Source organism: Populus nigra, chromosome 4 (assembly GCF_951802175.1).
Source record: "Populus nigra chromosome 4, ddPopNigr1.1, whole genome shotgun sequence".
Classification (NCBI taxonomy): Eukaryota; Viridiplantae; Streptophyta; class Magnoliopsida; order Malpighiales; family Salicaceae; genus Populus; species Populus nigra.
In genome coordinates, this window is record NC_084855.1 from 14,930,053 (window position 1) to 14,953,980 (window position 23,928).

Below are 23,928 nucleotides of genomic sequence, written 5' to 3' on the forward strand. Positions count from 1 at the left end.
AAAAAATATTCAAATCAATTAAAATATATAAAAACATCAAACAAACAAAACCTCACAACTCCAATTAATGTTTTCAAGTGATATGATTGTCTAAAAACACTTCAATGACACTATTCTTGTTAAGAGAAATATTAACAACAAATTTCACCATTTTTATCACTAAAATCAAACCAACCGACCTCTTTATTTATTATCATTCTTTGTTTCTAACAATCATCTTATCTCTCAATTTTAGAAACTAAAATATGAATAAAATTAAGTTTTTGACTAAATTATATAATTTCCAGATTAAAATGATTAAAAAAAAGATAAAATTTCAAGGCTAAGTTTTCAACAAAAAAAAAAAGGCACTAACACCATTTTTTTTCTAAAAAAACAACTATTTTATCAAGTTTCTAATTTTGATTTTTTATATATAATTTTTTACAACCAAGAAAACTGAATTCTTTACCGCAAAATCAATAACCAACTCAATATGAGGATTTTTTTTTATATTACAATAACCTAATATAAAGCAATAGGAAGCAAATTATCAAGTCAAATTACCAATCGACATGGTGTGAAATGATAAAATTAAAAAGAAATTAATGAACAAAGTAAAAAAAATGAAGAACAAAAAAAAAAGTTCCCACTTCACCTTACTTTCAATTTTTATCTCCTCATTTTTTTTATTTTTTACAAGCATTTAAATCAAATTCTTTTTTACTAAATCAATAATCAACTCAATGTTGATATTTTAAAAACAAAATATTTAAAAACCCGAAAAAAATCAACACAAACAAATTATAAAATTCAATTATCAATTAACGTAACTTCAAAAGATAAAATTAAAAATAATTAAGAATATAAAAAATAAAAATAAAAACACCGTTCAAATCCACCTTTATGTTCTCTGTTTTTTTTAATTTAATGTCATTAGAATCATTAAGAATTCGTTATTTATGAATACGAAGAAGAATTTAAATTTTGATCACATGAATAAATTTAGATTAGGCTGGGGATATCTCTCAATTATTTGAGCAAAATCCATCCTAGCCCTCATCGACTGGCTAGGAGAGTGTATAAGATTTTTGCATACCTAAAATAAACTCATCAACCAATGAGGAGAAAGAGGAAAATCCACATGGATAGGATTGTGGACCTCACCAGACCCTATAAAAGAGTGATTCTCCTATCCCCTATTCATCAATCAACTCAAAAGGAACAGCAGCAGCCACTCCACCCTCTGCTTAAAACATAAAACATGGCAAGCATGACACTTTCATCTACTTTCACAAGCAAAGCTGTTCCTTTAAATGGAATCACTGAGTTTTCATCAGCCACCTGCGGTGGCAATGGCAGAGTCTCAATGAGGAAGGCAGCAGGAAAGGTAGCTGCTTCTGGGAGCCCCTGGTACGGTCCTGACCGTGTCAAGTACCTTGGACCATTCTCTGGCGAGCCTCCATCTTACTTGACTGGTGAATTTCCTGGTGACTACGGTTGGGACACCGCAGGGCTATCTGCAGATCCTGAAACGTTTGCCAAAAACCGGGAGCTTGAGGTTATTCATTCTAGGTGGGCAATGCTTGGAGCTTTGGGATGTGTCTTCCCCGAGCTTCTTGCCAGGAATGGAGTCAAGTTCGGCGAGGCAGTGTGGTTCAAAGCTGGTGCTCAAATCTTCAGCGAGGGTGGTCTTGACTATTTGGGAAACCCCAGCCTCGTCCATGCTCAAAGCATTTTAGCCATTTGGGCAACACAGGTAGTCCTCATGGGCGCTGTTGAGGGTTACCGCATTGCAGGAGGCCCCCTCGGTGAGGTCACCGACCCCTTGTACCCAGGTGGCAGCTTTGATCCCTTGGGGCTTGCTGATGATCCAGAGGCATTTGCAGAGCTTAAAGTTAAAGAAATCAAGAATGGGAGACTTGCCATGTTCTCCATGTTTGGGTTCTTTGTGCAGGCTATTGTGACTGGGAAGGGACCTCTAGAGAACCTGGCCGACCATCTTGCTGACCCTGTGAACAACAATGCTTGGGCTTATGCCACCAACTTTGTACCTGGGAAGTGAACTTAACCGTGATGCATTGGACATTTCAGTCAGGCAACTGATACTTGTCGTTTGTAACATAAGCTTTAAGTGCATTTATGCCAAGAATTTACTGAATTCAATGATTCAAAACCCACATACAATGAAATTTCAAACTTACAAAATGAAACCAAATCTTAAATAACAAACTGGTTTGATTTACATGTAAACCCCAGATAGATCCCCGGTCCTCTTTTGGTTCTGAAATTATGCAGGTCAATGGGATCTTGTCGCTTATTTGTCGGAAATTTGCCCAGCCTTCTCTTAATGGGGGTGAAAAGCAAATTGGAAATATGAGAAAGAATGGAAAACAGGCTACAGACCTCGTTTTGCCAGGAACCATTTTCTCAAAAATTGATCCCCCAACTTGTGCCTTTGAGTGTTGAAGAGCCAGCTGGCATGTTCAGCACGTCACTATGTCAACATTGAGTGTTAAACATAGGAGACTGTAAGGTGCACATGGTCATAACAAGACAATTAGCACCATTGTCAAAAGTTTTAACGAGGGAGAACCCAATTGTCAAAACCACCTGCATCTCTCCCATCCACAGCCTAAGACGCAGAGAACTCAACCATTTGCATTCCTCTCCCAGCCACTGCAATTTCGTAGTGGTTCCTGAATTAAGACAAAAAAGATACAAAGGTCATATCATAAAATCAGAATCATAACTCTAAAATGCTTATGCTGGCAGCTGTGATGCACATAACTGGCTATGCTCACCTGCCACGGGCTCTAGCATGCAGTGCTTCTGGCTCTGGAACACTAATGATCAAATAAGCTTGTTCAGTTAATTTACAGTTATCCTGAAGAAGCCAGCATCTGATGCGCTGATCAAGACCAGTAGAAAACACCCACATGCCATCTGTCCAAACACCTTCATGAAACAAAACCAATTTCAATCAGTCAATGGCCACAACAAATGCGTCCAATACATCAAATCTAGAGAAGACCTTGCTCAAAATTTCCATATGGTTCACATTTGTCCTGCAAATGCCAGAAAAAGACTACCAAAATATATAAAATCAACATTACAAAGAACATGATTGAAAAGATGCACCATGTATGGAGGGTTATAGAAAGGAAAAACAAACTGTGAAGCCTTCTATATCCACGTAAACACAGACTTATCAGCCATGGTTTCCAATAAATAACCAGCAACTAAAGAGGGGATGAGTACTTGGAAAATCTATAGTAACAACATTTGGACAGCCGTGAACATGAGACCGAAGATATTAATGAAACAACAACACAAACTTCCCTCATTTGAAGGAGTAATTTCTATTTTACCTTTTATGGCAGAGCTATGAGCTGAGATGATTCGGTCATGATATAAAAATCTGATCCTGTACTTGTTTGTCTGGCTTTGTCTACAACAATTATTCTTCATGCTTTCAGAACTAGTGAATAAATTGATGAGATTTGATGTCACGACATCAGAATCCTTCCCTGTTGATAATGGTGACAAATCAAATTTAAGACAGTGGAGTGCTTGATCATCGCCTCCACTTATTACACTGAATGCAAAACCATTTTCAGAACTTTGAATATCCTGTATGTCTGAAATATGAAGAGAGTTGACCCCTGATTGGTGAACATTATTGAAGACATGGAAAGGCCTTATTTCACATATTCCTGGCAAGGAATTGACACTATTCACTTCTGGTTCATGATGTGTGTTGTCTACAGCTTGAGAACAAACTATTGTGCAGTTTTCCGCGTCACTTACTGCTGTTGATGCTTCATTCATAGGATGATTTGCCAAATTGCAGTTAGTCCTCTCCCCAGCTTTTATTGCAACTAAACCATCACCTGGTCTATTTTTAGGCACACCGCTGCTTAAAGTTCTCCACCATCGTCCACCCTGACTTCCTCTTCCAGTGCGTGGCCGTGTTTGACAATTTATGGACTTCTCTATGTTCAGTGTTGATAACCGCTGAACAAAAGCCTCAATATTGTCAGTTAGATCCCAAAAGGCAATACTTCCATCTGTAGCTCCACTGATCACAATATACACATTTCCAATTCGAATGTTCTCTGTGAATCATGAGAAATTAATAACTCCAAGTAAGAATGTGGCATTAAAATACCACAAAATACCAAAACATAATTAATTGATGGACAGGGAGTTTAATAGCACTTTTTATGCCATGTTCTAACAGTAATCAGCAAGTCATATAATTAAACCTTCAAAAGGCAAACAGCTAGGAATGATGACATGCTGCAATGTTAAAACTGGTGATGATAGAGGAACCAACAAAGCCACATCGAACCTGCAAGGAAGTAAGAATAAAAAGTGATTTCCCCAAGGGAAAAGAAAAAACTAAATTAAAAACAATTTAGGAGCACCAATTAATGGTTTACAGTTGTCGTCATGAATACCATAACCGATGTGGTAAAACAAGAGCTCGCAGTGCAAGTGTTGCATCTGAGCAAGCAACAACAACAAAACAGACAGTCAACCTGAAGGAAATAGATGGAGGTATTATTTCATTGTATTTGGATAAGTCGGTGCCAGGATAAAATCATCACAAAAATTAAAGCTGTCCCATCTCACCTGGAACCAGCACACTTCACCAGAAAAGCAGTGACAGCCAGATATCTCCAGTCATCCTCATACTTATCATCATAAGAAATTTTTGAATATCCCTCTCCCTTTTCCAGTAAAAGTGGTCCTGATGTTACATCAATATTCACATTAAGTTCTTTGGTTATTCCTTGTATGTTCTCAGCTACTTTTGTTTTTCCACGAGAACTGGAATTTCTGGGAGGCATGTCAGTTGACAGCCATTTGAAAGACATCAATGAGGATACTTCTGACGAAGGCTTATAGCCATATTCGTTTTCCATTTTTTCTTGTTCAATAAATACATTTTCCTTGTCTAGATTCCTATCTCTCAGTAGCCAAGAAGTTAGCACCCGCTTTGCCCCAACCGAGATCAACAAGAAAGGATTATCCATGTCCCCTGCACAAGTGTTTTGTCTCTTTGTCCAATCTGACAAGTTGGTCAAGTCCGAAGCAATTATGTGCATCTTTGATACTGGGCATATTGATCTCACAGCAGATCCACCAACATGTTCCCCAAGCAATTTTGATGTAAGCCAACCCTCAACTCCAGGAATATACCTACACCAATCACAAAATTACCTGCCCGTGTTTGGTTCCAAGAAATGACAAATCATTTGGACAAAAAAATGAATAAAAATGTGGGGGTTGAGGTAGGGGAAGAAATGAAGTGCTGTGAGAAATAGTGGAGGCCAACACTCTAAATATGCATAAGAGGAGAGACATGTCAGTGTTCTTGGGACCCACCAACAACAATGTCATTAAAAACTCACTTGATTTCAATTAAAGTGGCAACTAATTACTTGCATACATACTTACCTAGTCAACCTCACAGTTCCATCCTCACACCCAGTAGCAATCCAACTAGATCTATCAAACTGAAAATCCTTCCCATTTGCCTCAACAAGTGTATTTTTAGAAACAAAGCATAAGGAGTGCATCTCTCTCCCATGAAACTGGGTGTGCAAATTCTGGGGAAATATCTTCCACTCCCTTTCTGGTACCCATTTTCGATGAATATAGATTATCTCATCCTGAGAGGGAAAAAGAGATGAATATATGAGACCAGGAAACAATAAGCATAAGGAAATGATTGAGTACTACAATGACACTCAGTAGCTTCCAAAATTAGGCCCTCAACATTAGGGGACTCTAGGATAAGGAAACACTAGAGTACGACAATATCATTCAGCAGTCATTCCACAGCTTGTATCAGGTTTACAATATTAGGAGACTCTAGGATTTTGGAAGAGACTTAAATGCATAGTTGATGAAAAGTGTATTGTGGTCAATGAAAAACAATGGGAAACAGAATGTCAGAAGAAAGATATCAAGAAAACAAGAAAAAACAATGAGATGGTAACCATTGTTTATATAGCATAATATCATTTTGTAGCACAGACTGCAACAAAGGTGATATAACTCTCAAAGGTGAATGAAAAGTCTAATTACTAAAGTTGTTTATCATTGTTTAAGATATATTTACCTTCTCCAAAATGAGGAAGTAGGGTTCTGTTCAATCTCATTTAAGTGGTACATCAATATATGGTTTTGGATAGTGGCTTACTGAGGCGAAGAATCATATTCAGAGTCCTAATTCTTAAACCTTCACTGTCATAGAAAATCTGGTTAACTATGCTAGCATCTATGCACCCTCAATGGTGATCTAAGTACGCAATCTCATTGGTGATCTAAGTCCTAATTCTATAACGGTTTGCAGCATATTTACTGATGATCAAAAAGAGTTGACTGTCACACAAAACCAGTTCTTATGGTAACTACTTGCATAATTACCGAACCACATAGCAGTCCCAATCTCATCACATACAAGTCCAAAATATAGCAGTACCACTTGTTGATGAGACCAGGAGCCTGTTCCCTAAAGTTTTGCTTGGAATGTATTGTTAAACTAATAGAAACCAAAAGGTACCTTGACATATGCAAAACAGCTCATCGCCTCTGGTACATCACCAAGATAATAAGAATGAGGACGTCGCCATCCACCACATGGAATTTGCACAACCTGCTCCAAGCATCAGTAGAAATAAAACAAATGTTTAGTCATGAACACAGGATGGGATGAATACTTGAGAGAGAGAAACTACCTTTGCCTCACTTATTAAGTTCCAGATTATAAAATCTGTTGATGCAAAACCAATAGCATATCCACAATTAGCCAAATCATCGAGGCAGTTGTTATCGGCAGAGACAGATTGAACTAAACTCAATTCTTTTACTTGTTTCATCCCAATAAATTCCAAACCACGCTGGTCTGGGTCATATTCTAAATAGCATATGCAACCATCACCTCCAGTCTGAAAAGAATTGTAATGACAAAAATTTAATACATGAAAGTCCTTGCATACAAACTTGCACACTAGGAAACAGAAAACATGCAAGCACAATTCTCTCTCCATCACTAGAGAACCATAGTCATGCTTTAAAAAAATTTGGATGTTTCATGCCATGAAATACTATTTTTGTTGCACTGTAGACAGGTGTGTATTATGAACTATTCCTCCAATTTGATTATGCACATACTTGTTTCCTAAAGGATTCAACTTTTTTCTTTCTTCCACACTGAACACAAGAGAAGTCCGTATAATGCATCATAGCAATCCATCATTACCAGCAAACACTCAAAAAGTGATTCGTATCATACCGAGCATATTTCAATCGTGTCACTCAATTTAGCAACAGAAATGTTGGATACAGTTGATATTCCATGAGATCCTTTAAAATAACACAATGGTGAAATTTTTATTTCTGGAAGAGTAGGTTTGTCCAGCAGCAAGCCCTTTGACAAAGGGAAAAGAACCAGATTTCCACGCAAATCCCCACATACCAGCACCTACATTCAACCATAATGAACAAAGCAGCATATGAGATGCTATATGAATGTTTAGAAGTCACTGCGAGCTCACAAAGCAAATGAAGTTACATATTGGTTTCAAGCAATAAAAGATTCCAGATTTGTAATACCTTTTACTCTCATATTTAATAAACCACAAATCCCCTCGAGTATAGAATTAGAAGGAAAAAAAAGGCTTTACTTCATCTCTTTGTAAGAAGGAAATAGTTATCTCTTATTTTCTCATGCTCCAGAAGAATTGTGGTTATTTCACAAACATTTGAGAATAAAAGTATATACAGCAACATGCAGATACCTCATCCTCAAATGATGCATCTAGACACATAATCCGAATTCCAAAACATGATGTGAATTCTGCTATAAGGGATGCATCAAAAGTTCTTCCATAAGTGAGAGAACCAGATGGTAAAGGATCGCTTAACCTCCATAGCTTCAAAATTCCTCTAGGATCAGCAGTAAAAATGAACCTGCATAGCAGAGATTGGTGATGGTTTGATCTGAATAATAAAGAAAGATGCAACCACAACAAAAGTAGCAAGGCAAGATGAGTGATCTCCAGATGATAATGCATAGGCATTCTGGCAAGCATTTCAGAATTGCATGGCACAAAGCATAATTTAATATGATACGAGGCATGGTATAATTTAAGAATCACCTGTTTTTTTTTTTCTAAAAATATGACCTATATATTTGTGGCAGACAAATCACTCGAAAAATGATACTATGTAATAACAAAGCTTTTGAACCATTAGAAAAAAAGATAAAAAAAAAATGTCTCTGGTTGATATTTTAGTGATAGTAACATAGAAATAAATCCTGTCCCTCTTGCATGTTATCCATGTACTGCTCAGGGAAAGGATACAAAAGACAAATGAGACATTTTTAGCACTAGTGGCATCATTACCTACATCCCAATGCCTTGCACCAATAGGTTCCTAAGAGTTGTCTCTCTTTCCCGGCTGACCAGGTGACGGTGAAACCCACTTCAGGAGTGAAAACATCACCCATAATTCTCACAATTGTCATGTTTCCTTTACCATCTCCTAAAGCAACCCAGTCATCAACTCCATTGGAATGTTTGGGGAGTTTTTTGGACAGCAAATCCATACAAACAATCGGCACCTCTTCACTGAGCTGAGCAAGCTTTGTCCATTTTACATCCACAGTTCCATGTAATCTAGCATGGTACAGATAACCATTGTTTGTCGCAACATAAAGAGTATCTTCGCATGTGAAATGCAAGCAACGTACATATTCACTTTTGCTGCAATAAAAAAAGCCAACATTTCGAGCACATATGAACATTATACAGGATGAAAAGAATAGCAAATAATGAAGACACCAGTAGACAATGATGAAGTCTATTGCACAAAGGAGTATGAAGTATGTAGCCAACATTTGATGGGTTTGACATTGGAGATGAATGCATTTCCATCACTATCTACCTATTCGAATGCAATTCAATCAATTTTTTTAGGCCTAAAAGAACATCAAAATGAGATGGAAAGTCTCATGTCAGAATACCAATGCGTAAAAACCGTTCCCCAGCCTCTCAACTCGAGAGGAAAACCTGCATGTAAAAATATTGTGCAGGAAAAGCCTCGTTACCATCATTAGGTTGTAAATTACAGATAAATAGTACTCCTGCCCACAAGATGCTGCAGGTGTATATTGTGATTTAACTGTAAATATAACTGGTGATACTTATCTATATGGATTTATTATAATTAAGTTATATTTAAATCACTATAATTAAAAAAAAATCCAAGTCAGATTTAAACAGACAAATCTAAATCTTATCTTTATAGTTAATATTAGATGACTTCAAGAACATGCTTAGAAAAATCTTAGAAAAAGTGAAACAAAGGTCAAGGATCAATTAAAATTAAAATTTAGAAGAATACCGTAAGTAATAACATTTTTACTCAACGAACAGCCATAGTAGTGAGACAAAATGAATTATAGCGAAATACTTGTAAAATTTTAAGGCCCTTTATTAATGTATCTGCTATACAAAGGTCAAGGATCAATTAAAATTAAAATTTAGAAGAATACCATAAGTAATAACATTTTTACTCATGAACAGCCATAGTAGTGAGACAAAATGAATTATAGCAAAATACTTGTAAAATTTTAAGGCCCTTTATTAATGTATCTGCTATTGGCTGAATCTCGATCTCGTATCAACAGATTCTGAAAGAACTAACTGAAAAGGAGGAATCCCAATGTTGAGTAGGAACTGGAGTTTAAAAGCATAAAGCCATAAAGAGGTTTTTTTACAAGAGAGCAAGTACCTTAATAAAAAATAAGGAAACAAAAATTAATTAGGTAAATTAATGAATATGGAAAGTTTATGAAGATGTTGGAAGTTTTGTTCCAAATGCGAAACCAGAGAAATTGGAGCCCAGAACCAGCACCAAAACCAAAATATCATAGCCAGTTATATCACTCTTGGTTTGCATACAAAAGTAGAGGACATTAAGAATTTTGCTCCCTAAACATGTAATGAATAAGAAAAACAAGGGCAAAACTGGTAAAAGAACCAAAAAACTCATTGGCAATTTAGACCAACAGCAGCTCAGGCCAGCTAATGACAAATACATCTCGAATCAGCCCTACAACTGATTAACAAAAAGCCATAATAAGCAAAACAGATGAAGAAAACACGGTCTTAATACCGTGCCCAAACCACCTTAGCTAAGCTACAATGATCTATGGTGAACAGGCTCCTCCAATTCTAATATTGTTATTGTATTATATATATATAACTATAAATTAATGAGTTGAAGAAGTTCTGATATCAAAGATAAATTACCTGTCCATGAGACCAATATATTCAGATGAATTAGGGATGCGACAGGTAAATATCTCCATTCTGTCAATGAATGGTTTTGATTCAATTTGTCCTTCCAAGCTCTGGGAAATAGAAGCAGAAACTTGATGCACTTTGATTGAAGAGTCAAATCCAGCAGTAATGAGGAGTGAAGAGGTTGGATCATACAAACAACGCCATATACCTCTTCCTCTGTATATAAAAAAAACCAAGAATTCACCAATTAGGCAGTGAACTTCTACAAGGCCAGTAAAAAACCTGTTCTTTGAGAGGTTAAGAATGAAAATTGTTTTTTTGTTATGGAATTATGACCATGGTGACTCCTACTTCACAATTTTGTGGAAGTAGGGCCCCCATATAATCGCTTACAATTTTGTAACTTCAAATCTATGCAACAAATAGGCTCCAATCTGAATTAAAAATAAAACGCAATTTACATGTGTTCCTTAATCATCTTGAGCTGTTTGCCATCCAATCTCCATACACGACATGTACAATCTTCACCAGCAGTGACAATTACCTAAGAGAATAAATGGAAGTAAGGGTCAGCATGTTCCAGGCAAGAAGCAAAGAAAACAAAGACATTAAATTGATTTACATGATCAGTAAACAAAGTATGTGGTAGGATGTGGTAGAGTAGTATCAGTAAACAGATGAAAGACGCATTATAATTAAACGGAAATGAATCAGGCAAAAAATAAACATTTATCTAAATCTACTTGTAGGATTCTGCTTTCTGAAAATTGAAGGGCTGCATTTCTAACTAGGATTGAATTTCAAAACAATGATAGATGATGCTACTGATACATTCAACAATGCATATGAACGACGATGGAAGAATTTATCAACCGGGAATTAATGAAGGATGTATTAAAAATACTTGTTTCCCCTGACATTCATGCTTAATTGCTCTAATCATGAGCTTGACCATTGAAGGAAATTAATTATTGATTGCAGCCATAATAGTTTATCAACTTCATTCATTCAAAGTCACCCTTTGGGCATGGCATACATCCTTTTAACTGACAGCATCCTTTTAACTGATGGATACACTGGAAAAGTAGAGCAAGATGGATTCAAGAAAATAAATACTAAAAATGCAGCGCACATGAATTGCTTTCTGACAGAAAGAAAGGGACGAGAATCAGCAATCTACTTATAATGAAATTCTTAGGAATTTTGAATTGAAGTCAGAATGTGCATTCCTTTCATTTAAATATTCTTTTAACCAGAAACGTTATCATATAAAAAAAATAGGTAAACCAGGATCTTATAGGACTTACAGAATCACAGATACAGCAGTCCCAAACTCTAGCATTATGACCAAACAGAACAGGGCCTGCAACCTCCTCCTCTCTGTTATCTGAATCTTTCAGCTCATCCCTAACAGCCCAGATACGAGCACTGTAACAATAAGGAAATTGCATTATTGAAACCACTTCATAGAATAGAAATAAGGAGTGTAAGAATTAAAAAAATTCTTCACCTGCGATCATCAGAGACGGAAACCAGTTTGGATCCATCTGAGGACCATGCTATGCGAAAAATTGAGCCTTCATGTCCAATAAGTCTGCACATATGAGCAGATTTATGCTGCTGAAAACGAAGCTGGGAAGAGTCGGGTAATGAACAGCTCAAATACATATCATCTTCCAAGAGACTTGTTGAAGGCAGCCCACCAAGTTGAGGTTCTACAGGAACCACTTTCCAAACGATGATCTACCCTAACCCAATCAAAGAAAAATTATAGCTCTATGAATGAAGTAGAAGGAACCATATCAATCTCAACTATCGATAACCAGTGTCATTACAGAATAAACATAAATCAAGTAAAGATGAAAGCAGACATGAGGAAACGTTAGGCACCTCATTGAATATGGTACCGGAAGCAATTCTTAAAGTTTCTAAACTGTCACCCCATAACCGCATGGAATACAAAAGGCATCTCTCTACAAGTCCACAAAATATCGAAATACATAAGGGCAAGTGAAATAAGAAGGGCAACCACACAGGCAATAAATTTTGGTAAAACTAACCTGGAGATTGAACTTGAAGAACTACACTGGACACCGACATATCCCAGAGATGGACAGAGTTATCACTACATCCAATTGCAAGACATTGTCTCTCTTCCTGACTTGAAGAGACTGCAGACTTCTATCGCCAATTCCAAAGAAAAAAATAGACAAGGACAACACTATTTAAGATAAAAGTAATGAATTGAACGCTAAAACAGAAGAAAAGAGAAGTGAGTTACCTTGAAGAAGGAAACATCCAAGACCCAATGAGTGAACTTGGGCAAGCAATGAATCAAAGCTAAATCTGCATTCACTTGCGAAGGAGTTTGAATGTGTAAGTTGAAAAGTTTGAGTCTTTTTTCACCGAAGACAGCAATTTTGAAAGAAACAGTTAAAGAAGGAAAGTTCGATGACTCTTCTTCACTGGAGCTGCAAGTAATTCCATGGACACGAATTCCATCAAAAACTTCAAAGGATTTTATTATTTTTCCTGATTCTAAATTATATAGCAGCAGTTGCGATCCTGTGCCTGTTTTAAATTCAAAGAAGAAACAATGCTAAGAGCACAGAAAATATAAACTGAATTGAAACTGTAAGTAATGAGGCGAGCACGAGAGTTAATAACGAGGAAACAAGAAAAAAAAAAGTACCAGCGAGGAGGAAAGGGAGAGAAGAGAGGTTAGAAGGAGGGTGGAGGAAACAGAGAGCTGATATTTCTCCTAGGTAATGCCCTCTCTCTAGTTTCCACCTGCTCTGTTTCTGCTGCTGCTCTTCCATGGCTGCTGCCTGCTGAGCTTGAGTAGTGTTTGCTTAAAAGGTGTATAAATCGTAAACAAGACTTCGTTTTAAAGAGAGAAACAGAGGGAGACTATTGTGGGCCGGGCTTAAACTTTAACTAGCGCATAAAATTATGTCCAAAATAAATTAAAAAGAAAAAAAGGAAAATGCGGTGAGCGTGGATCGAACACGCGACCTTCAGATCTTCAGTCTGACGCTCTCCCAACTGAGCTATCCCCGCCAGTTGGCATTTTCTATCATATTATATAATAAATATATAATACTTTTCTTGGTCAATAGATTGGCGTTGACTGGTTCTTTCTGGGGCGTCTCCTGGACCATATAATAGTTATCATCCCAGCTGCTTTGTGCTCATCATCTCTTTTCTTTTTTAATCTCTCTGTGTAATCGAGTGAGAAACGAGACAACAGCAATGGGAAAGTCTTTCAAGGATGAGTTCACTTTTGGTTCGTTTGTTTCTATATTGCTATTCCATCTTTTCAATGTTGTTGTTTTCTTTTCCTAGGTAATATCTATACTCTTAATTATTTACAGAGCAAAGGCTGGAAGAATCACAAGATGTTATTGCCAAGTACCCCCTTCGAGTTCCCGTGAGTTCCTAGAATCTTCTGTGGAGTCTTTGATCTTTTCTTCTTCTTTTTTCTGCGCAATTATGATTAATTTTTTCATACTATATCTAAACGTTTTGAGTTTTAAGTAATTTTTAATCGTTCTGCAGGTTCTCGTTGAAAGATACTGCAAAACTGACCTTCCTGAGATGGAAAAGAAGAAGTAAGTCTTAATTTCGTTTTCAGCTTTGGCTAATCTTTATTTTATGTATGTTTCTTACTGTTTGATGATTCAAACTATTTTTTATTTTTATTATTATTTTGTGGGTCATTGTCCAAGCTTAAATCCGGGTGTTATTGACCAGACCTGGTTGAGATGATATGCTCTTTTTCTTTTCTCAAGTATTGAATTGATAGCATGGATTCTCGTCTTCGTCAGCGGTTTTTTTAGTTAAATTATTGTTTAATCCGTACTTCCAGCATGTTAATAACCTATCGGCATGATTGGGATTGATGGACATAATGGGGGAGTAGATCTGCACTCTTACCTACAACCCGAAGAGCGGGGTTCCATGTATTGATTGTGTGCTTATCAGCCTATCAGCAGAGGGTTCCATCTCTTGATTTTGAGGCTCGACCACAGGTTTGCCTCGGTCGTTTAAGTGGCCTAATCGAAGGTGTAAAAGGAAGGGAAGGCAGAAGAAAACCCTCTTTCTTAGGCTTCCACACATTAGAAACCCTGGATTAAATACCATGGGCCAACTATTAGAAGTGCTATTTAGAGTTGCTTTCAGAATCAGTGGGACAAAGTTAGATGGCAAGAGCCTCCCCTGTGCACACCACATGTGAGACTTGGGTGTATGACATTAATTAGTCTTCTGATTGGGGAGAAAAAAGGATGATTAGATGGGCTGGTAGCTTTACAAGGGGATTGCTGCCTTTAAAATGAGTATAGAATAGATTTATCCTACGAATATCTAGAGTTTAAACACTGTTACAAGTAACAAGGTCAGTCATACTAAAACTAGGTGACATGTTTCTGTTATATTTTCGTCCTCTGATCTCTCCAATATTAGGATGAAATGCTATCTTTTGGCAACCATGGGAAGCAATGATCGCTTGCTGAGATAGGTTTTCAGTTTGTGCTTGTTTTCTCTTCGGATGGGGAAATGGGTTTTTGGAATAGGCAGGAGGAGATGGATAAATCAGAGGAGATCCCTCCTTATGTAACAGGCGTCGGGCACATTGCAGCGTTTCTAGGGAGAAATCCAATTTGAAAGAATCTGCTACGGCCGATTATTGCATCTTTATAGAGGAGCAATCCTCCTATATGAAATCAACTCGGAGTCAATCCTATACAGGCTTCTGTAGGCTTTGCAGCATTTCATTGAATCTAAGCTTTCCTTGATATCATGCGGATGGAGGTGTTGTGAATGCTGATAAATGTTGCATGCACATAGTACTTTCTCACTCATAAGTAATAATGAACAACTTGGTTTATACATCTCAGTATCTCATTTATTTCTCTCATTCTTTCGTATAGATATCTGGTTCCTCGAGACATGTCTGTTGGGCAATTCATTCACATTTTAAGCAGTAGGCTTCGTTTGACACCTGGGAAAGCCCTCTTTGTGTTTGTCAAGGATACCTTACCTCAAACAGGTCAACTCACAATTTGCTACCATTCATCTTCTTTACAATTCTGTTGCATGGTGTTTTCTCCATGATAAATAGCTAATATCTGGTACCCATCACTTCTTCCTGCAGCTGCTTTAATGGACTCCGTTTATGAATCCCTGAAGGACGAAGATGGATTTCTATACATGTGTTATAGCAGTGAAAAAACCTTTGGTCATACTGTTCCGATTAGTTAACAATTGAATGTCACTGTCTCCATTGTGGATCAGTGTTTAAAGTCCCCCTTACTGCTACATGAACTTGTTCCTCTGATATCTGTAAATCCTATAAAAAAAACAAAACATCAATGTTATCTGTTGTGTTTTCTGGCCAAGGAAAAAAAACTGCATCTTGCGAACCTGGGAAACTATTCTATTTCTTCATCCTCGTTCATGGAATGTTAATGAGCCAAGTGTAGATTGGCCTTCATGAGTGACTACTATTGCAGCATTGGAACCAAGTCCAAATTCAACCTTCATGTCATCAAAAATATTTTAATCGCTGTGAAACAAATCAAAAATGGTAGGGACTGTCGGCTGCTGTGTGGAAGAGATCAGTGGTTAGGTCTTGGTGATTTATGATTGGATTTGGGAGTGATCGCGTGTAAGGTAAAGGCTGGCGATGTGGGTCTGCTGCTACCTGTCATTGGATTCCAGCATGGAAGGTTGCGGGTAGAGTTTTGGTTTATGGGAGAGAGTGCTGAGAGAGGGGTTTGGTTTCTGCTCCTTCTATGGACACTACTGGTTGCTCCAAGAAACCAATGGCAGATCTGGACTCGAAGAAGAATGTCTCGTGAGCCTCTTGGGCAAACATTGTGAAATCGGACAAGGGCCTTTCTAGTATGCAACTTGAGTTTTTCAAACCAGCAAAGCAAGGGGGATGAATTTTGATTGCGCGAAATGGCAGCCACTGGTCAAGCCCAACGGAAATGTTCACTGGTAGATCACTTTGTTGATTGCAAACTTCCATTCTCACTTGTTAACAACATTACTCGCAGGCTATGGAGTAAACTCAGTTTGATTGATGTTGTGGCTAATGGACAATGCGTGAGAACAAGGGAGATAAACCTAAACCCTAATTTTAATTTCTATCTAATATATTGTCTAAAGAAACCTCAAGATGTTATGTAGAAATCAACATGCGAACATTTTACGAAGAAAGCAGTAGTAATAGAAATATGAACATCTTTATGGACTAGTGGGCTTTCCGGGAAACGAAATGTGATGGTCAGGTGGTCGGAGAATTTGAGGGGAAGGAGGATTGAGGCGACAAACCGAAGGAGAATATTTGGGAATTTAGATTTAAGTTCGAGTTAGAATTTACAAATTAGGGATGAGAGTTTGTGCCTTTGTGGGTAAGTTGTGTCATGCCCCAGGTTGGTAACTGTGCTACGCAGTAAAATATTTAAAATGTTGTAAGTATTTTAAAAAACAATTAATAATTCTCAATCAACTAAATAAATTAAATTTATTTGAATCACGTAAAAAAACACATGTAGACTGATAAATAAGGATTAAAATTATATATATATATATATATAGAAAAAGAAACAATACACTATCAACTTGAATTAAAAAATAAAATTAAAAAAAATAAATTTTTTATAAAAGAGTTAAGAAAACAAATAAGATATTATAAAAATAAAGATCAAAATAAAAACACCAACATATGATGACAAACATCTAAACATGTAGAATTTTCCAGTGCATTTTTTAGATAAAAAAATTAAAATGTAAATAAAAAAATTTATACACGCATTCAATTAAATAAATCACGAATCATTGTGTAAATAAATAAAAAAATAATTAACAATAAAAAAAAGATAACTGAAAAAATTAAGATACCACTATAAATTAAGATGTTTAATATCTTAATACAAATCATTTATCAAATTGTGTTTAATGGATTTGTTTATGAAAATTAATTTATAATAGAGATTTACACACATAAAATTTATTAAATAAAAGAAAAGAAAAAATATTATTCAAGGTTACACATATTAAAAATATTGTAAAAAATAAATATTTAATCTATATAAAATATATATATATATAATAAAAATTAAAGATGAATTATACTAACTTTGAAAAAAATTAAACACGCTCAATATAATTAAAAAATAATTAAGATGAATTATGCACGCATTCAATTAAATAAATCACGAATCATTGTGTAAATAAATAAAAAAATAATTAACAATAAAAATAAGATAACTGAAAAAATTAAGATACCACTATAAATTAAGATGTTTAATATCTTAATACAGATTATTTTATCAAATTGTGTTTAATGGATTTGTTTATGAAAATTAATTTATAATAGAGATTTACACACATAAAATTTATTAAATAAAAGAAAAGAAAAAAATATTATTCAAGGTTACACATATTAAAAATATTGTAAAAAATAAATATTTAATCTATATAAAATATATATATATAATAAAAATTAAAGATGAATTATACTAACTTTGAAAAAAATTAAACACGCTCAATATAATTAAAAAATAATTGTTATTCAACGGAGGATAAAAAACCCAAAAAATCATATATAAAGGGTATTAATTAAAATATAAATTTTAAAATTATTTTATAAAACACACACACAAAATACCATTAATAAAAAAAAATTGAAAAAAAAAAGATGAGGCAAAGCATTGCTGGGTTTAGCAAGCTAGATCGAGTGCCTAGCCCAGTAAATAAAAGGCTCACATGTGGACCTTTAATTTTTAAAAGTTTAATAAGGTGAACAACACGTTGTTTGTTAATCCTAGAATCTAATCACTGGTTTGGCTAGAAAAACAGGATTCCTTTTTTTTACAAAAAAAATTGATTTTCTACCGATTTTTGACCCAAAACATCTAAAAACCTTGTTAAAACCAATTAATAACCTCTAGAACACAAAAAAACAAAAAGATCTAAAACTCGAAATCACCTCAAAACCATAAATCTTTCTGAACTTAAATTTATTTTTTTAGGTGTTTTAAAGGTAAAAAAAAAAACACCAAATAAAATTCTCTTTGTCACTTGGAACCATTTGACACAAAAATCAATTGTTTTGGTTACTTGAATTTTCTTCAACAACTTTCTCTTTCTAAGCTGGAATTTAGCGATTCCCTCTCTCTCCTTCACCAAAAAAGGATTAAAATTGAGGAAAATAAAATTTTAAAATATGGAGGATAATAATGAACTTTCTAAGAAAATTCTAAAGAACCACCTATATTACACGCGTGTTTCACTTTAGTCCTTTGTCTTTTGATTAAACTCTCACATCAACAAAAACATGCAATTGAGTCTCAATTTGGACTAAAAAAGGTTTAAATGTGCAAAATAAAAATTCAATAACCAAATTGAATTTTCCCAAAAATCGAAATATTAAGTCCAAACTGAAATATGAGAGAGTGTACAGTAACATTATCTACATTAAAAGAGCCACACGCTGTATATGCTCTCATAATAATGGGAATAAATTAAATTAAAAAATTATGTTGATGTAAATTATAACTTTTAAAAGAATATTTAAAAAGAAAAGAAAAGTAAAGCAAAGCAAAAAGAAACCGGTCCACCGCGTGCCGAACAAGAACTAAAGGTGGCTAACGGGCCCATACTTGGAGACCCAATCCAATTCAAATACTTAGGAAATAAATTTAGCCCTTCCACCATCTTTTCAGCGATCCATATTTTTTTTTAAAAAAATCCATTTACAAAATTACCCTTATTAAATCAGAAGGACTCGTGCGGTGCCCTGAATTTCACAAGATTCTAAAAAAATCCGAATTCTTTCCCAGCATCAAATATCAAACCGCTTCATTTTCTAAACAGGCATAAAAAAAATTATACACGCACACGCATATATACGGACGTAAATACACAGAAAGGCTGGTGCCTAATTCCTAACGATCCTCTGTAAATTTTGATTCCAAATCCCTAGATCTATCGTTGCCAATCGACCTCCAATTTCTCAGTCTCCGATCAATTGTTTGAAAGAGAGATGGACGATAGCTGTGCGGTGTGTGCGGAGGCTCTAGAATGGGTTGCATACGGCGCGTGTGGCCATCGTGACGTTTGCTCCACGTGCGTCACTCGGCTCCGTTTCATATGCGACGATCGCCGCTGCTGTATCTGCAAGACCGAGTCATCTGTGGTTTTTGTCACCAAGGTTAGGCCTGCCTTTTTCAAATTTTAACTTCTTTTTTTTGGTTTTGATTGCTAATGCTTTTTAGTTATGATGATGGATGTGCTTGATTGTTTATCGATAAATCAAATTTGTAGTTAGGTAATGCAATTTTTCTGCTTTTCAATAACCAAGTACGAAATCTTCTAAGGGCTAATTTTCATCTGTTGGCAAAAATAGAGGTCTGACTGATTTCTGGTTTTGAGTATTTACCAAGCCATGTGAAGCTTCTTTGTATTTTATAGACCCTCTTTGGACGTGGTAATAGTGAAGCAGCTAATTTTTTAACATACAAGAGTCTTTTCCTTTACCAAAGAAGAATTTATAACCAAATCGACTAGTTCAAGGACTGTTGGAAGCATTTTTGCTATGTGGCAACGAATGCTATATGTAAAGAATAACGATGAAAGAAATTGCAAATCGGTATATTGATGCCAAAACATATATGCACCTTGAAAGGTAAAATGTAATTGCTGGGAAACTGAACCTTGATGGTAGTTTTTACATGGATATTTTGCAGAAAACAAGCATTTTGCAGATACAGCATTTACTGTAGGAATGTAGAGTCAGTGGAATCAAAATCTAATACAATCAAGACAAAGGGCTCATCACTCAGGATTTTTTGGGCAGGGTTTCTTAGAGTAAATAGTTAAGATAGCCCTTATTGTATTTTGCGCTTAATATGAATGATATTTGTTTTTTAGTTTCCTTTTGAACTTATCTTTTTATTGTAGTTGCAAATCTAATACATTTAAGGTGTATTCATGGGAAGTAAGTAATATATACATGTAGTTGTATGCTTAGTTTTTCGATTTCCTTCACTGCTTTTGTTCATATTTGTGATCTCTACTGTTCGTCACATGGATTTAATGACACAAAAAGCTTTATATTTTGCTGTTCTTGCAGGCTTTAGGGGATTATACAAGGATGATTAATGACTTTTTGCTCTTGCCATCTGAACCAAAGGAGGGTCGAATGGGATCTTACTGGTACCATGAGGACACACAAGCATTTTTTGACGATGTTGACCATTATAAAATGATAAAGGCCATGTGCAGATTGTCATGTAGTGTATGTGACAAGGAGGAATCAAATGATGGATCCAAGCGTCGGGGGAAGTTTAGAAATATTAATCAGCTGAAGGGTCATTTATTTCATCAACATAAATTGCATATGTGTAGCCTATGCTTGGAAGGACGAAAGGTAAGATCCTCATGCATATGATCATGTACGACATATGTTTTCTTGTTCGAAATGATTGGATATTGAAAGTCATTTTTAGGTATAATCAAGTTAAGATGATTTAGAATTTGTGCACACGTCTTTCTTTTTGTAATTTTTTTTCAGGCATCTTATTTAAGGCAACTGTCAAAGTGATTTACATAGATTACTAATGTTATCTTAAAGAAATCTATCCTTTTTGTTTTTTTGGGGGGGTTTTGTAACATCTTTTGGATTCTTTTGAATTTGACAGGTTTTTATTTGTGAGCAAAAGCTATACACTAGAGCACAATTGAATCAGCATATAAACACGGGTGATTCTGAGGTTGACGGAAGTGAAAGTGAAAGAGGTGGCTTTATGGGACATCCCATGTGTGAATTCTGTAAAAAACCATTCTATGGAGATAATGAGTTGTATACACATATGTCAACCGAACACTACACCTGTCATCTATGCCAGAGGTGATACATGCTATAGTTTGTACACATGATACCAGAAGTTAAGTACATTTTTAGATAATCTCAAATAACTTTCTGCTATGTACAATGCAGGCAGCATCCAGGACAATATGAATATTACAAGAATTATGATGACCTAGAGGTGAGACTGCTCATCTGCATTTCTTTCTTTCTGTTAATGAGGTTATGGTGCTGACACTTCTTTATGAGTGTTCTTTAACTAAGAATATTTTTCTAAACAAGTGAAAGTTGTCTGTCACAGATTCACTTCCGTCGAGACCATTTTCTATGTGATGATGAGGGCTGTCTTGCCAAGAAGTTTATTGTCTTTCAAACTGAAGCAGAGTTGAAGGTGATTGAGAAAGCTCCATTGACTTTCGTTCTTTATGAATACTGTTCAAGCTCTGATTTCTTTGTGTGTGCCCCCAAGCTGCACAGGGGGGCAGAATTGGGGTTGGGGATCTCTGTTGGTATAGTTTTCTTTCTTATTGCTTGTTGGCCAGTTCAACTCATTTAAATTTGTTTTTAAATTTCAGAGACATAATACAATTGAACATGCTGGTCATATGTCTCGTTCTCAGCGAAATGCTGCTCTCCAGGTACATATTATTTTCTACGTACAGAACTGCTCCTTAATGGATTTGGTTTTTTCTTGATGATATCTGATCACCTTCTTACTTCTTTTTTGGTTCTCTCATTTATGTACACCTTTTGTGGCTATTTTTGTCTTATTCGTTTGCTGATTTCCATGAATCAGATACCAACTAGCTTTCGATATCGTCGAAGTAATGAACAAGATAATCGTCATGGAAGGGGACGAACATTCCATCGTGATCAATCAGATAACCAACTCTCCATAGCCATTCAGGCTAGCCTGGAGGCAGCATATTCAGAAAGCTCATCTCGTGATCGATCATCCAGTGCACAAGCGATCTCTGATCATGTAGATTTAAGTGATATTGATCCAATAGTTCAGCCATTTGAATCATTATCTGCTACTGATCCTGAAACAACATTGAGATATCTTCAAGCCTTGGGGCCTTCTTCTAGGAATGCACCTTTGCAAGAATCTTCCTTTCCTCCTCTCTTTACGACTACAAGCAGTGGTCAACAAAAGGCCAAAGATGAATCAGAAAGTTTGCCTAATAATACAATGGCGACGCATCTTCGGCGCCAGAACAACAGAAATGCAACAGTAGTCAACTCACCCCAGCAGTGGCCGGCAGCAAGCCGCGGACATGTATCAAGTAGTCCAGCACTATATAGGCCTACAGTAGATACATCACCTTTGAGTTCAAGGAGTTCTGCTAGTGGACCGGGTCTCTCTAGTTATGCAAGTTCTATTCAGTCCCATGCTCAGACTCGACCTGCAGCAGTCCGTGGGCATCCCTCGGCTGGTTCAGTGGGGATCTCAGGCACTACAAGTAGGATAAGCAGCACTGCATCAGCCTCAAATCTTGCTGACTCTGGATCATTGAAGCCCTCTATTTCAGATTTTCCTCCAGTTTCTGCAGTGCCAATGCACAAGATGCCTACTAGTAGCCAGGTTGTGCTGAATGTGGAAGAATTTCAAACTGCAAACAAGTCATTGGTGGAAAAGATACGTGCTGCTCTTGAAAATGATGAAGATAGATATACTCTTTTTAAAGATATATCTGGACAGTATCGTCAGGGTTCAATTGACACAGGTGAGTACCTGGACTATGTCCAGCAATTTGGCTTATCACATCTCATTCCTGAGCTGGCTAGACTTTGCCCTGATGCTCAGAAACAGAAAGAGCTTGTTGAAACCTACAATGCTAGCTTGAGAAGCAGTGGGAAGAAAGAGAATGGCTGGGGCCGTGGTAGTGCCCAGTTAAAAGGCAATAATGGATCCAAGGAAGGCAAGGGAATAGCTGAAAATGATAGCAGTTCAAAGGATAGATTGACAGATAACTTTATTAATACTGTTCGAGCGCTGCAGTCAAATTACAAGCCTGTGGAAGATGAGGCGCAGCTGCTGTCAAAGGATGGGTATCGGGCTGCCAAAGGTAAGTCAAATGTCATGCTTGATGAGCGGCAAATGGAACCAAGAATCCAAAATGGCTCTTTATCTGCTGGTGATGGATCTAGTAAAAACCTAAAAGATGGGGGTACCGAGAAGCAACGGAAGAAAACCTCCAAGGTTCATAGAGCAAGGCTTGGTGATGGCTCAATGGCGGCCCTGTTGGATCTCCAAAACTCTGAACCTGATCCTCGCGAAACAGTGGAGAACAGGATAGACGATAGCAGTAACTCAGTAGGAGGGTTACCTGTGCGTGGAGTCTGGAGAAAAGGTGGGGGGCAAAAACTCTTTCCATGAACAGTATATCATCATAGTAAAGAAATGGGGCCAATTATTAAACAATAGAGACGGAATAGATTCCAGCAAATTCCTTCGAATTGCAGCGGTTTTGCAACGTGATCCTCTTTTTGAGCTTAGTTCACCATTTAGGTGATGAATGCTATTCGATCTCGGTTTTTGTACTGTTAATGTAATTGAGGTGATGGGGTTGTCCATCATCGCATGGCTATCTTTTTTTAATATCAGAAAGTGTTCATAGACATAACGAATGAAGAAAGCAGATATGATTAATAGATGCTGTGTGATCTGTCTCGTACAGGTGAAGTAGCTATGAGGAATTGTGTTTCTTATATTTTTCTTTATTTTAACCAAGTGTCTTT

The 23,928-nt window shown here is 36.3% G+C and overlaps 4 protein-coding genes and 1 non-coding gene across 8 annotated transcripts; 3 read left to right on the plus strand and 2 right to left on the minus strand.

The window, feature by feature from the left end:
• Positions 1-1,174: 1,174 nt before the first annotated feature.
• LOC133692133 (chlorophyll a-b binding protein of LHCII type 1-like) lies at positions 1,175-2,140 on the plus strand. The gene has a single exon (XM_062112849.1). The coding sequence runs from the start codon at positions 1,244-1,246 to the stop codon at positions 2,042-2,044; it is 801 nt and encodes a 266-aa protein (XP_061968833.1). The 5' UTR covers positions 1,175-1,243; the 3' UTR covers positions 2,045-2,140.
• Positions 2,089-13,151, minus strand: LOC133692131 (uncharacterized). Of its 4 annotated transcripts, none has more exons than XM_062112846.1 (20): positions 13,000-13,151; positions 12,589-12,878; positions 12,368-12,485; positions 12,198-12,280; positions 11,818-12,050; positions 11,615-11,735; positions 10,769-10,851; positions 10,314-10,523; positions 8,403-8,762; positions 7,794-7,965; positions 7,289-7,477; positions 6,732-6,941; positions 6,557-6,649; positions 5,446-5,660; positions 4,618-5,187; positions 4,443-4,523; positions 4,248-4,333; positions 3,351-4,097; positions 2,784-2,937; positions 2,089-2,678 (listed from the first exon to the last, which is right to left on the minus strand). In XM_062112846.1, exons 1-20 carry the CDS (start codon positions 13,124-13,126, stop codon positions 2,615-2,617), a joined length of 4,206 nt encoding a protein of 1,401 aa, XP_061968830.1. In that variant the 5' UTR covers positions 13,127-13,151; the 3' UTR covers positions 2,089-2,614. The 4 variants fall into 4 exon arrangements, with proteins under 4 accessions (XP_061968830.1, XP_061968829.1, XP_061968831.1 ...); XM_062112845.1 differs by having other exon boundaries at positions 12,368-12,488; XM_062112847.1 differs by lacking the exons at positions 12,589-12,878; positions 13,000-13,151 and having other exon boundaries at positions 11,818-12,055; positions 12,368-12,384.
• Positions 13,152-13,294: 143 nt separating this feature from the next.
• TRNAF-GAA (transfer RNA phenylalanine (anticodon GAA)) lies at positions 13,295-13,367 on the minus strand. The gene has a single exon. It is a non-coding gene; the product is annotated as a tRNA-Phe (tRNA).
• Positions 13,368-13,454: 87 nt separating this feature from the next.
• On the plus strand, positions 13,455-15,739 carry LOC133691308 (autophagy-related protein 8i-like). The gene is made up of 5 exons (XM_062111756.1): positions 13,455-13,593; positions 13,682-13,737; positions 13,866-13,918; positions 15,239-15,357; positions 15,463-15,739. Exons 1-5 carry the CDS (start codon positions 13,560-13,562, stop codon positions 15,567-15,569), a joined length of 369 nt encoding a protein of 122 aa, XP_061967740.1. The 5' UTR covers positions 13,455-13,559; the 3' UTR covers positions 15,570-15,739.
• Positions 15,740-19,134: 3,395 nt separating this feature from the next.
• Positions 19,135-23,841, plus strand: LOC133692361 (uncharacterized). Its single transcript, XM_062113245.1, has 7 exons — positions 19,135-19,530; positions 20,452-20,748; positions 21,020-21,228; positions 21,319-21,367; positions 21,488-21,577; positions 21,762-21,824; positions 21,983-23,841. The coding sequence occupies exons 1-7, from the start codon at positions 19,363-19,365 to the stop codon at positions 23,564-23,566; spliced, it is 2,460 nt and encodes an 819-aa protein (XP_061969229.1). The 5' UTR covers positions 19,135-19,362; the 3' UTR covers positions 23,567-23,841.
• Positions 23,842-23,928: the final 87 nt, after the last annotated feature.